Source organism: Phascolarctos cinereus, unplaced genomic scaffold, assembly GCF_003287225.1.
Source record: "Phascolarctos cinereus isolate Bilbo 61053 unplaced genomic scaffold, phaCin_HiC Scaffold_1;HRSCAF=81, whole genome shotgun sequence".
Lineage (NCBI taxonomy): Eukaryota > Metazoa > Chordata > Mammalia > Diprotodontia > Phascolarctidae > Phascolarctos > Phascolarctos cinereus.
In genome coordinates this window covers 128,508,726-128,523,490 of record NW_027555514.1, presented here as the reverse complement: position 1 = coordinate 128,523,490, position 14,765 = coordinate 128,508,726, and the positions used below count along the sequence as shown (strand labels likewise).

At 35.4% G+C, this 14,765-nt stretch overlaps 1 protein-coding gene across 2 annotated transcripts in view; it reads right to left on the bottom strand.

The window, feature by feature from the left end:
• Window positions 1-14,765, bottom strand: part of CTTNBP2 (cortactin binding protein 2) — a 193,285-nt gene that overhangs the window by 160,885 nt on the left and 17,635 nt on the right. For both annotated transcript variants that reach the window (XM_020976040.2, XM_078154098.1), the window contains exon 2: window positions 13,343-13,450. In XM_020976040.2, coding sequence (XP_020831699.1) covers window positions 13,343-13,450 — 108 coding nt within the window. The remainder of the gene's footprint in view (window positions 1-13,342; window positions 13,451-14,765) is intronic.

Genomic DNA, 14,765 nt, shown 5'->3' with positions numbered 1-14,765 from the left:
CTATACAAGTAAATTTGCTTAGTAAATATATTTAAATTTTAATGCATAACATTCAGTCACTCCCTCTGGGTCTCCATTGGTATTGTTGTTTATGCATTCATTCTCTTTCACTTTTCCTCTTATATAATTGTATTTATAGTGTGTACTTTGTCCTTTTCAGGAAACTTTAGAGTTCTTTCAATGACTCCAAACTTCTCCTAGAAACAAATGCCCAACTTTTAAAAAAACAATATCCTACTACTGTTTTTATGGTTGTGAGTCATGAAATACTACAGTCTGTAAGTATCACAGCATGCATAGTGAATAAGGCACTAGATTCAGAGTCAGAAGAATCCGAGTTCAAACGCTCCCTCAGGTATTTCCTAGCTATATGACCCCAGGAAAGTTATTTAATCTCTCTCAGCCTCAGTTTCTTCATCTGCAAAAGAAGAGTGCTAGACCTGATGATCTCTTGGATCCCTTCCAGCTCGACACCTATGATTCTAGGATCCTGAAGGTAATGGAGAAGTACATGATGCGTGTGACTAGACTATAATATATACATGTGAACACATGTGTGTGTGTCTTTGTATCTATATTTATATGTATGTATATGCAACATTTTGGATAATAATACATATAAAACAGAGATAAGGTTATTATACATAACATATACACACATATATATTTATTTATTTCAAGATGGACTGGAGTAAAGGATATCACTTAAGAAAAGGTTGATTAAAAAAGAAGATGGGCTGGTAACAAAGTAAGAATAAGAGATAATAAAGGGATCCCAAGTCCTACAATGGCATCCTCTCCGTGTCAGAAAAAATTAAAGAAGGTTCTTAGCATGGGTGCTTATGGTACAGGGAGACATGGGTCAAAAGTCATATAGCATGGACAGGTATAGATGGGTTGTGATCTACTTAGAAGAGTATATCCAAATTGATGAGGGGACAGACCTACTTGGATACTATATCTTAAAAGTCTTTCTGGATTTCTTCTAACTACTCAATCAATGTACCACAATTTATTTAACCATTACCCTTTTGTTGGACATTTAGGTTCTTTTTTCTTCAGTTATAAACATTTGCAAAGTGCTTTATACATGTTATTTCACTTGATACAACCACCCTGGGAGGTAGGTGCTATTATTATCCCCATTTTACAGATGAGGAAAATGAGGCACAGAGAGGTTAAATGACCTGCCCAGGATCACAAAGCTAATAAATGTCTGAGGCAGGATTCCAATTCAGGTCTTCTTGACTCCAGGTCTAGTGTACTGTGCCACCAAATTGAGAAGAGCTATATATAAAGCCACTATGAATTTTTATAGGCAGCTTTTTTTTTCATAACACTTTCAGTAGATTTTTCCCCAAATAGAATTATTGGGTCAAAAACTAATATTATTATTTTTTTAATTTTTACTAATTACTGCCAAAATGCTTTCTAAAAAAGACTTCATAAGTTCAAAATTCCACCAGCACTAAATGAGTGTACCTGGTTTCTCCACAGCACAGAGAACACTTAGTCTCATTATTTTTAATAAGTTTGTCAATGAGATTTTCAATAAAGTAAACACTTCTCTTCATGTGTTTTAAAAGTATGAAACTCTTAAATTGAAGGGCTTCTACTAACATACGGAAATGAACTTGAACAGAAGGAAAAAAGACATAATGTATTTTTATGGCACTTTCCATATGATTTTAAATTAAAATTTTACTTTGTGAAAGGATAACAACTTTTTAAACAATACACAAATTCTCGATGTATTAGATTCCATAATATTTAATCTTAAACTGAACAGTGCTTTTTATTACTGATTCTTTACTTCATCATGCAAATTAACTGAAGTATGAAAGCTGAGGAAACAATTTTTTCTTGCCAGCTATGATTAACAATTGAAAATGAACATTTATAGAACTGATAATTGATTTCTTCCTTGTTCCTTATTAAGGCATTATTTTATCCAAAATGGAAGGAATTAACATTTTTCATAAATATTCTATGTTTTCAAAAATTACTATTGAAGTTCATGACAAAGTTATCCTCTAAGCTTTCAGCAACTAGGCAAAAAAAAGAGAAAGAAAAAGAAAAGAGGAAGTAAATAAAACAAATATATATATATATATATATATATACACATATATTAAAAATTTATAAATTGAGAAGTTTTGCATAAATAAAATCAATGCATGTAGAATACAAAAGGAAGATGTCACTTGGAGAAAAAACTTTGTGTTAAATCCCTATGACCAGGGTCTAATATCAAACATATGTAAGGATCTAACACAAACACAAAAGACAAAGATTCATGTCAGGGTCAAAAACTATGAGCAAACAATTTTCAAAATGAAATTGTTTCATCAAACTGGTTTAACATTTTTTTCCTTTTTTTTTTTTCAAGGAAGGGCTTAATGGGGATAGGGAGAAGGTAGGAAAGAGAAGTAGAATTGAAAATTACATAAAATAGATCAATAAAACGTGTTAAAAGAGAGAAAAAAGAATTATAAACACAACCCATAAAATTATGCTCCAAACCATTAATAATGAAAGAAATGAAAATCAAAACCAACTCTAAGTTTTCACCACACACCAGCAAAGCAGCAAAGATAACAAATGATGGAAATAGCTAACACTGGATGGCTGAGTAAAGACAAGGTGGTTCCTTCTTGGTGCAGCTGTGAATAAGTCTAACAATTCTGAAAAAGAAATATATAATTATGCTTTTTATAAAAATGATTAAAATATCCACACACTTGGAAGCAGATAATCCAACTGCTAGGCATTTATCCCAAGAAGATGAAAGACCAAAAGAAAAAAGCCCCCAAAACAGTATGGTGATATTCATAGCATCATTTTTTGTGGTAGCAAAGATCTAGAAACGAAACAGATTTCCCATCAATTGTGGAATGGCTAAACAAACTGTGGTCCGTGAAACTAATGGGATGCTATTATACTATAAGAAAAGATGAATATGAAAAATTTAAAAACTAACATTAATTGATGTGAATAAATTAAGCAGAACCAAAAAATATATACATGAAAATTACAATGTGAAATGAGAAAAGAACAAAAACAGAAAATGAACACTGTATAATTCATGATAAAAGTTTCTCTGATAAGAGACTCATTTCCAAGATACATAAGGAATTGACTCAAATGTATAACACTAATAGTCAGTCATTCCCCAACTGACAAATGGTGAAAGGATACGAATAGGTAGTTTTCTAAGGAAGCAGTCCAGGCTAAAAATAGCCATATGAAAAAATACTTCAAATTACTAATCAAGAAATGCAAACTCTGAGGTTCTAACACATATTCACCAAATTGGCAAAGCTAACAAAAAAGGAAAATGGCAAATACTGAAGGGGCTGTGGGAAAACAGACCTATTAATGCACTAGTGGTGGAGCTATAAAATGGTACAACCATTCGGGAAAGCAATCCCAAGCACCCAAGCTCCTAACTGTGCATCACTCTTTGACTCAGCAACACCCCGAGTAGGCCCATATTCTAAAGAGATCAAAGGAAGAGGAAAAGAATTCATATGAACAAAAATATTTATAGAAGCTCTGTGTGAAGTAGCAAAGAACTAGAAACAGGGATATGGTTGAACAAGTTATCATATGTAAGAGTAATGGAATTCTATTGTACTATATGAATTGGTAAAAGAGAGTTTCAGAGAAACCTGAAAGCCTCATATGAACTGATACAGAAGGAAGTGAGCAGGAGAACAATTTATACAAATGACAGCAATGTTGTAAAGACAAACAACTTTGAAAAACTTGGGAACTCTGATCAACGTAACAGTGAACCATAATGCTAGAGGACTAAGTGATGAAGAATGGTAACTACCTCCTCACAGAGGTAATGGACTCAGAGTACAGACTGGGACATATTTTTCAGATGTGGACAATGTGAGATTTTACTTTACAATGCATATGTCTTACAAGAGTTTTGGGTTTTTTTTTCTTCTTGGGGGCTGGGTTGGGAGGAGGGAAAGAAAGAAAATGTTTTTATTAATTAAAAAGTAAACTAAATTTTACAAAAAGGCTGGAGAGCTACAGGTATGGAACATTGTGTATATGGCCAGACTATTGATTTGTTGGCCAATTTTGCTGAATGGCTTTCCCCCCTCCTTCCTACTTTATTCTTTCTTACAATAAACAAAAAGGCATGTTTTGTTACTCTGGAGAAGGTAGAATATATTTTTAAATGAACATAATTTTAAAAACTGGGATGGTAGAATTAAAAGAATGCTGACCTGGGTTTTTAAGATGCAATTCTGCCAATTTCTAGCCATGTGACTTTGGACAAATTGCTCAAATTATGTAAACCTTGGTTTCCCAACTCTCCAATTAGAATAATTACACTTTCAGTAGAGTACACAATTCAAAGGAAATGTAAGGAAAGTATTCTGCAAATTCTAAAGCATTTTATCAGCAAAAGTTTTTGGTGTAGATATTGTTGTATAGGCTGAAGTGTTAGATCTAGAAGGGGCTGTAGATTGACCCACTCTGAACTCACTTATTTTATGTGTGAGAAAACCAATTTCCTAGTGAGGGCAAATGTCTTACCCAAGTTAACACACTGAAAGGGAATACAGGGGTTTTTTCTGCTGATCAGTGCTTCCTGCTCACGGGCATATGCTGCAAAGCAAATTAGGCTGCTCCTCAACCTATGTGGGTACCTACAGCAATCTCTGGATAAGAGCTTATCCACTTAGCTTTGAGGTACAGCTAATGCTCTAACCACTGTACATACAGTGACTAAAAGCATCTAAGACCTTAAAAATTGTGTAATCTCTTTTTTTAATGTTTCTTTCGATTTTTAAAATTTTTTTCCAGTCATTTTTATGAGATTTTGAATTCCGAATTTTCTCCCTCCCTTCCTTCCCTCCCCCTCCCCAAGATGCCAAGTAATCTGAAATAGGTTATACATGTGCAATCATGTAAAATGCATTTCTAAATTAGTCATGTTGTGAAAGAAAAAAACAGAATAAAAGGGAAAAACCAGGAAAAAAACAAAGAAAGTGAAAACAGTATGCTTTGATCTGCATTCAGTTTCCATCAGTTCTCTCTTTGTGTATAGATAGCATTTTCCATCATGAGTCTTTTGGAATTGTCTTGGATCATTGTATTGCTGAGAAGAGCAATAGTATTCCATTATATCATATACTACAACTTGTTTAGCCATTCCTCAATTGATAGGCATCCCCTCAATTTCCAATTCTTGGCCACCACAAAAAAAGCTACTATAAACATCTTTGTACATGTGGGTCTTTTCCCCTTTTTTATTATCTCTTTATACACATCTAGCAGTGGTATTGCTGGATCAAAGAGCATGCAGAGTTTGACTGCCCTTTGGGCATAGTTCCAAATTGTGCGATTTCTTCTAAAATTACATAATAAAAGTTAGAGACTATTTTCTAATATATCATATAGATACAGAAATCTTGTTCGTATAATAGTTGTTAGCAAGTTGTCTCCTGCATTAGATTATCAGAGTTTTGAGGGAAGGGACTGTTTTGTGTTTTTTTTGCCTTTCTTTATATATCCCCAGTGTAACTTGGTATAGTGCCTGGCACAGAGCAGACATTCAATAAATGCTAGTTGACTTAATTTGACTAATGACACTCAATTAGGCAAATATGCCCTCCACATTTTTATTCTGTTGGAACCTTTAGCTTATCTTACAGTGAAGTGCAGGGGAACATGCAATTGAATGCCTCGATGGAAAAAAACTATTTGTAAAGTATATTTTGGGAAAACGTATAATAGAACCTCTGGTCCAGTTCTAGACAGGCAATTCCCTGGTGAACTTCTGAATTTTTTGGTCATTTGAGAAAAAGTTCCACCCAGCAGAGAACTGAAATCTTCTCAGGACAAAGGTTTTTTGGGGAAAAGAGATATTTTTCATTTCACCAGAACCTGGAAATCAGGAAGCATAATGAAATCAAAGGTCCCTAAGTGTAAGAGTGGAGGAGGCATCATGCCAACCACGCTTTAAACCTCACTGGGAATACAAGCCAACTGTAAAAAAGAAGGATGTAAGTGGCCCTTGGTTTGCAGCTCTACCAATAGATTCTAATCTTTTTATCAGTACTCCTATTCCTAGCGCAATTCTAAATGGAAGGAAGCATCTCCCTAAAGGCTACACAATGAAAATAAATATGCTGCCTGGTCTACAATCAGCCAAAGGACTAGTGTGAGTCTGAATGACATTTGCCATCACAGTTATGTCTTATGTACCTAAGAGGCTCTAGGATATCAGATAACAAATGTTATTCATCTGGGAAAAATGATTTCCATAGCTTACCCTCTTCACAGCAATCCTGCTAATAGTGAGATTTGTCATGAATGGCCAAAAGGAAAATGCTGGTAAAATTCAGTTATTGTTGCTGCTACAGAGAAGGATAGCAACATTTATACCAACCAGCCCAAAATGGCAGGACCAATTACCAATTTTAATGGGGTCATCAGTCTCATTTCACTAGGATAGATGTAGCAACTATTGTGCCTGCTACTTATTTACTCCTAAAAGCAAAAATAACAATCATAATCACTTCACATTTACAGAGTGCTGTAAGCTTTGCAAATTTTGCAAAAGCAAATTCGTTAATGCTGAAGAAAGATATGAATGAATGCTCAGTATTCAAATGGGCTGCAGAGTAGGAGAACTTAATTAACACTGCTTTCAAAAACCAGCTCCTGACATTTTGGGAAACACTGGTTTGTTTCTGTGAAACAATGGAGTGGACAGCTTTGACACTCCTTTTCCTTTTTCCAAAAAGAGAACAAAAGGGCCATCACAGCAGAGATGCAAACTTAAGCAACTTACATTTCTATAAATTCAGATCTGTTTAGCAAAAAATAATTTCTTCTAAAGTTATAAGAGAATTTCAGCATTACAAATTGGCTATATATTTCTCAATTCAACCCAGTATTTATTAACCTACTACTGCATGCAAAGCATTGTGTGAGGTGCTGGGGAAACAGAAACAAAATAAAAAAAGAATTTCTGCCTTCAAGGAGCTTAACTGAGTTTTTTTCTGGGAGAATACAACAACAATATAATAATAATAATAATAAATTTTATTATGATATAACATATTAATTATAATTATATTATCATAACATATCAATATAATAAGATTATTATTGAATTTATATGGTCCTTTAATGTTTTCAAAGTGCTTTACATGTATTTCATTTGAGCCTCACAACAATCTTGTGAGATTGGTGCTATTATTATCCTCATTTTTCAGATGAAACTAAGATGAGGACCATATGTAAATATATAAGACTATACAAGATAACCGGAGGAAATGGAGAAAGCATTAATAAGGAAAGGGAAAAGGAAAGTCTTCCAATTGGAGGCAGCACATAAGATGAGCCTTACAGGAAGAGAGGGATTCTATGGTTCAGATAAATGGGTAACCAGGGGTAGGGAACCTGTGGCCTTGAGGCCACATGTGGCCCTCTAGGTCCTCAAAAGCAGCTCTTTGACTGAAATCTGCTGAGGCTGCAGGTTCCCCACCCCTGGAACCCTTAAAATGACACCCGTTTCAGCAAGCAAATAAAAACAACAGAATGGCATATCATTTTATAGCTACTCAGGAGACATGACGTAAGAGAAAAACCTGTATTTAATTCTCTAGGGTGATCTGTTATGTGATATACAGTGAACTTTTCCAAGATGACCTCTTTGTTCTATCCTGGGACAAAGATTTTTGGGAGTTTTTAAGTTTTAAGGTTTAATGTGAAAGACGAGAAAGTCAAGTGTTTCCTAGATCTTCCTATCTACTTGAATGCTAAAACATTTTGCTTTTACTAAAAAATATGTGAAAACTGATAACATGAGAAGTCTTGAATTGCTAAATTTGAGAATGTAATTGAAGGAAAGAAGCAATATCCCTTAAGGGAAAATAATGACTTGTGTTGTCAGCATCATAAAATTGTACCAGATTTATTAATTTAGTCTGAAAATTTGCTTGTCTTTGAATGATATTACCTTGAAATGAAGTCATAACCTTTTTTCTTTGTTTAAACTTTTAAAAAAAAACAGTTCAGATTTTGCAAGTAGGGAAAAAAAAGATGTATTCACATGAATATTTAAAAGCACTGATTTAGAGAAAGAGTCTAAACCCAGTAAGTAAATCTGAATTAACTCAAGATTAAAACATCCATTCAAAACCATTTGTTTTAAATGCATAAAAATTTTAATGGCCACAATATGAATTTAGTAATAAATTAAAGCCATTTAAGTTTCAATAAAGCTTTACTACAAATTTGTCTTCTGGGTACATGCCACAATGTTGCACAACAGATAGCAAGATAACAAGGTCTTTTCTTTAGTATGTGGAGTAATGAAAACCCTTAGAAGTTAGAAAAAGTAAACTCACACTTGCAAATCTAGTATAATTCTGAAATCTGATAATTTTGAAAAGAATCATCATTACTACAAATGCCCAGCATTCGTTTGTGCTATTACTGGATCAACACAGCTTTTGTTGTAAAATAAAAAGTGAATCTTTGATGCGATATTCCATGACTGAATTGCTAGCCCACTTATCTGTCCCACTTCAGTATATAGTGTGAAAATTTTACAAGTGGAAAAAATTTACAAGTGTATTTTCACAAGTACAAAATGGTCTGAGCATTTAAAGAAAATTTATTAGTGACTTTAAAAATACGTAACTTTTTTCATTCTTATCAGATAAAAACAGTTCATTATAGAGCTGGTTGGTGAATCTGATCAGAAATCAGGACATTTCAATTCTTACTTTAGAGATTTTAGGTATTTTCTCCTAATGCTAAATAATAATAAAGGTTAGGATTATTCTTCCTTTCTCCAGAGACATCATTTTCTCTCTAAATGGCATTCTTGGGGCAGCTAGGCGGCACAGGGGATAGAGCACCATCCCTGAAGTCAGGAGGACCTGAGTCCAAATCCGGCCTCAGATCAAACACTTGACACTTACTAGCTGTGTGACCCTGGGCAAGTCACTTAACCCCAATTGCCTAAAATAAATAAAGAAAGAAATAGATGGCATTCTTCACCTATTTAGGTGAAGAAAGGCACAGAGCCTTTAAAATGCCATGGAGCAAGTATTTTTGCAGGCTCCAACTACTCCTCAATGGTAAAGAATTGATTGTTAATGAAAAACACTCATTAAATCATAAAATTGAATTTTCTGTAATTGTTACTTATATTTTCCAACATGCTGATGATATGATGAAGACCCCACCTCCTTTTAGATAAGATTAGATCTGAATGCCTCTAGTGTTCCTTCAACCTCTAAAATCCTCTCTTCTTAAGTATTTACTTCATAAATCAATCAACAAGAATTTATTAGTGCTTAGTAACTATCAGACATTGTGCCAAGGATACTAATACAAAAGCTGACAGTTCTTGCCCTCAAGGAGCTCACATTATGCTGAGGAAAAGGAGATGTTCACAGACATGTAAATTTATATATATATATATATACACACACATACATATTTTACATGCATATAGAGCACACATATAGAGCACATATATATGCTCTCTCTATATATACATAAATACAGACACATACACAGGTAGAGAACATGTGGATATATATTGCACATATATGCATATATAAGATTTATTAAACACCTAAAAATACAAAGTATTTTGGAGAAGGTAGGAAAAGGTAAAAAGGAGCAATTATTTCATAAAAATGGGGCATGAAAGGAAGAACTAATAAAGGAAGAGGGCAGGGGTAGAGGACTAGTAACACTGGAACATCACTCCTATCTTAGTTGAAGATGAAACAATGCATACATCTGGAAGGGTGAGAAAATGATGACAGGGTTGGGAAGGGACTTTTAGAATGGTGTATAGATTAAGATATAGGAGGGGGAAAAAGATAAGGAAGGGAATGTTGGAGGAGTGGGTAAAATAAGGACATAATAACTTTATTATATATTTATAAGGAATAGCAAATTGCACATGATAAATTTGCAGTTTCATGTACAATCATCTTCTTTATTATACCATGTTATAGGGAAAAAAAACTAGGGGAAAAGAAAAGGCCTCTGGAAGGAACTAGAACTTGAGCTGACTCTTGAAGGGAGTGTCCAGAGGAAGAAGTGGAAAGGGAGATCATTGTAGAGATGGAGGACAGCCTGTGTAAAGAGATGAAGGTAGGAGATGGAGCATCATGTATGGAAATTAATAAGTGGGCCAGAAAAAACACACAGTGCATGAGGGGTAGTGCAGCCTGAGGAGATAGGACAAAGTTGTGGTGTGAAGGGCTTTACATTTTAAACAGATGCATTTTTTTCTCCTAGAGACAACAGGAAGCCACTAAAGTTCCTGTTCAGGAATGAGATAGCCGGGGCTGTTCTTTAAGAAGATCAATTTATCAGCAATATGGAGGGTAGATTAAAGAGGAGATACTGGAGGCCAATTAGGAAGCATCTGTAATACTACAGGTGACTGGTAATGACAATCTGAACTGGGAAGGGGTCATGTAAGTGATGGGGTAGTAGCCAAGTGCATGAAAAGAAAGTGACTGGGGAGAAAGATGTTGGAGAAGCAACAGAGCGGATCTGGGAGAGTATGTGAGAAAGAAGAGATAAGGGTAAATCCTAGCTTCCAAACCTGGGTGACTGGAAGGATCATATTGCCTTAGAGAGAAATAGAGAAGCTAGAAAGAGGGATGGGTTTGGGAACAAAGTTAATGGGTTCTGTTTTGGGTAACTTAAGTTTGAAAAGATGTCGAAGTGAAGATACCCTTCAAGTAGTTTGCAATATGAGACTGGAGTTCAGTTGAGAAATAAGGGCTGGATAAGCAGATTTGGAAGTTATCTCTATAGAGGTGAGAGCTGAACTCTTGGAAGCTGATATGATCAACAGAACATAACAGAGAGAATATAGGAGAAAGTGCACAATGTATAAACATATTTTAAGTACCTATAATCTCATCATTCAGAAAAATCACCATCATTCAGAAGCACCTGCACGCACAGTGGGAAAAAATCCAAAACTAACCCCAATTCCAGCTGCAGGTCTGCTACTAACCAAGTATAAACCCTTGCCAGTTATTTAATCACTCTATGCCCCCCACTATCTTATCTGTATCATGGAGAGGTCAGACTAGATGATCTCCTAGGTCCCTGAGCATGTTAATAATATGCTTTTCCCCCTACTGCTATTTGTACATGACAACGCTGCCCTTTAAAGTCTACCAAAAATCACATGCAGTTGCTTACAAAATGCATAAATACACAAACCCCATTAAATTCCCTTAAGGTTTGTATGCCAGGTACAGAAATAAGTTATCATGGGGAGTCAGTTACACACTAGACAGCATCTCCCAGGATAACTGTGAAAAGGACAGAGAAAAGACTAGGCTACAGACAGATTATTCCACTTTTGTTTGGTCAGAACAAATGATTCAATCAGCCTCCATAAGGAGCTGTGCATTTGTACCCTCTCCAATCTAATATATGATGGTTATTTGGATGGTCATCATTCTGTTCTGTGCCCACATTAAGCATTCCAGTAAATATATCTTTACTCAGTGATCATTATACATTGAGATGGAAACAAAATGAAGACCACAGTGCCAAGCCAACAAGCTCAGCAAGACCTGTCATAAAAAAATCCTTGTAATTTTGGACTCATGTATCACTACTCTGAGCACATTCCCTCTGTCCTGAAGCATCTTATCTTCCTTCTTTGAACTAAATGACTCCTACCAACACTATTGTTCACCAACCCTGGCAAGATTTTGCTGTAACCAATTTCAGAAGATAACTACTTTCTCAGAATTCCATGCTTGCTTTCTTCATGTTGCACTGGTTGGAGGCTGGCATATTCTAAGGTTTGCTACAATCCATATCTTTCTCTCCACTTGACCCATCTTCCAACCTACCTTCCTTCAGTACTAGATAGAGAAGAAAGCTCACTTTTGGCTCCCAAGGCACACTGTCTTCCCTATATTCTTTTACATGTTGAGCCATGAAATGAACAACATTCAAGGCAACACATATTTATTAAGTGATTATTGTTTGCCAAGCAATATACCAAGTGCTATAAATACAAAGAAAAGAAAAAGAAAAAAATCAGTCCCTGATCTCTAAAAACTCACAATCTAATGGGGGTGGTGATGGGGGGTGGGGAAGGCGGAACAACTTCCAAATGATTATGTAGAAACAAGATCTATAGAACATAAATTGGAGATTATCTCAGAGGGAAGGCATTAAGGCTTTCTGCACAAGGTGGAACTTTAACTGAAACTTGAAGAAATCTAAGGAAACCAGGAAGGAGAGAGTCCAGTGTATGGGGACAGCCAATTAAAAGTTTTGGGGACTAATTACCCGAGAAGTGAAGAATTATCAAACAGCTATCTACTTAGGTATAATGTTCCAAAGTGATAATAAAGCACTATTTTTAAAACTTACTATGTGCTTAAAATAACATAACAAGTGATGAAGGGGCATTGATGAAGGTGACCAGCTGAGCTATCAATCATCTAAACTGACTGAGTCAGCTTCCCTTCCCCTTAAGACCTTTGTCAACCCTAGCAGAGGCTTTCAGGACTCATTCTTCTCAGCCTCATATATGCTAAGGGAATTGGGTCTCAGGTGCTATTCTCCTTTTCCCACAAATTATCCCTACAAATATACAAAATATCTTTAGGTAATGCCTTTGCTAGGAATATAAATTCCAAGGAGGTCAAAGACAGAAACAGAGCTCATCTAAAATATTCATTGCAACACTTTTTGTGATAGCAAAGACCTTGAAACAAAGTAGAGGACCATTCATTTGGGAATGGATAGATGATGTTTGCTACAAGAATATAATGGAATATTCTTGTGCCACAATAAAAACCAACAAGTATAAGGAATTCAGAGAAACATAGAAAAATTTATATAAATTGATACAGAGTAGTGAAAGAAAACAACACACACAAAAGCTGCAACAATGTAAATAGTAAGAATAATGATGGCCAATCTTGGCCAATAGAGAGATGAGAAAGTGTACTGTGTTCCCTTTACTGAGGAGGTGAAGGGCTATAGGCATGGAATATTTCACATGCTGTCAGAGTCAACGTGTTAGGTGGTGCTAGATTTTTTTAAAAAATCTTTGTTACAAGGGAAGGTTCACTGGGTAAGATAGAGGAGGGATACATTAGGAAATGAATGTGATGTGAAAAGTAAAGCCATCAATAAAACTTGTTACCCAAAAAACCCCCAAAACCGTTATAAATGGAATATGACACTTGGAGCTGTTTGAACAAATAAAAATCAAAGGACCTTGGTAGAAGGATTAATTATACCTGAATGTTAACATGGCATTAGAATCTGAAAAGCAGCTTACCCTCAAGGCCTCTATGACAAGGTCTCTAGCTTCCAGTTCTCCTTCCATTACACTAAGGAGCATTCGCAGCTCTGGTTTACTGAGTGTGTCCACATCAAATTCTTTTTTCTGTAAAAGAGAAATAAAGTGTTGAAAACATCACTTTTTAAAAGAACTAAAGAACTATGTGGCTCAGCTCAACATTTCCATTCTCCAAATGTTATAAAAATAGCCTAGCAATTTTTATTCCAATTGTTTGGCACATCCATGGCTGGACTATCCCACCAGGCATTTGGATATTTGCCCAGTGGCAGCTGGGTAGTCCTCATCCTTCAGGAATGGAAGGTGGAAATGGAATGGCCAGCAGCCAAACTCCATTTCTGCCCTTAAATCCATCAACCATCATCAAAAGCCCTCCTTCCAAGGAGCTTCCCCAGCATATGGACAATATTTTCCAAATGGAATTATTTGGACGACATCAGCACACATCCACCACTCAGGCACATTCAAGGGTCCCAAAGCCCAGGCTAGTACTCAGGCCCACTGAGCCTAACTATAGTAGCTCACATTCTCACATCATTTTAATTAAGATTTACAAAGTCATTTCCTCACAACAATCCTGTGAGGAAAATTTTCCAAGTATTATTAACCCCATTCTTACAAATGAAGAAACTAAATCTCTTAAAGACTAAGTGACTTGTCAAATCTTCTTGTTAGAAGATAGAGGTAGAATAGGCTGAAGTGTATAGAGAACAGGCACATTTCATGATGTGCATTGAGTTTGATTTGAGTTTGATTTCCACAACGAGCCCAATAGGAAAGACCCTCAAGATTATTCAATCCCTGGATCTCCCAAGACCTGAACAGAACCTGCCACCAGTAATACAATTCATGTACAGCAGTATATAACCTTAATATTTCTAAATCAGATTTTTAAAAGCCAGTGGATATTTTCATAAAGGCAATAAATACTCCCCTCACTTTTATGCCACGAGTTCATTTTTTATCCACATAATGTCTAAAAGTGGCAAACATAATTTTTTTTAACAATTATAATCATAGCTAGTATTTATGTAGCATTTTAAGGTTTTCAAAGTGCTTTACAAGGATTAGCATGGTATTATTATCCTCATTTTACAGATGAGGAAACTGAAAAAGCAGAAGTTAAATGACTTTCCCAGGCTCATGCAGCTATTAAGTGCCTAAGGAATGATCTGAACTCAGGTCTTTCTGACTGTAGGTCCAACACTCTACCCATCGCACCATCTAGATGCCTATTTTAATGAGACTAGTTAGTGCATCTTCCCTATAGGAGGCATCTTTCGGATCATTACATTCATTTCATTTATGCTCTTACATAAGATTTTAAGAAGAAGAACAAATAGAGCTATTAAGTTTCCAAGACAGTGTTTCTATCAACCAGTAAGTGACTGCTCTACAACAT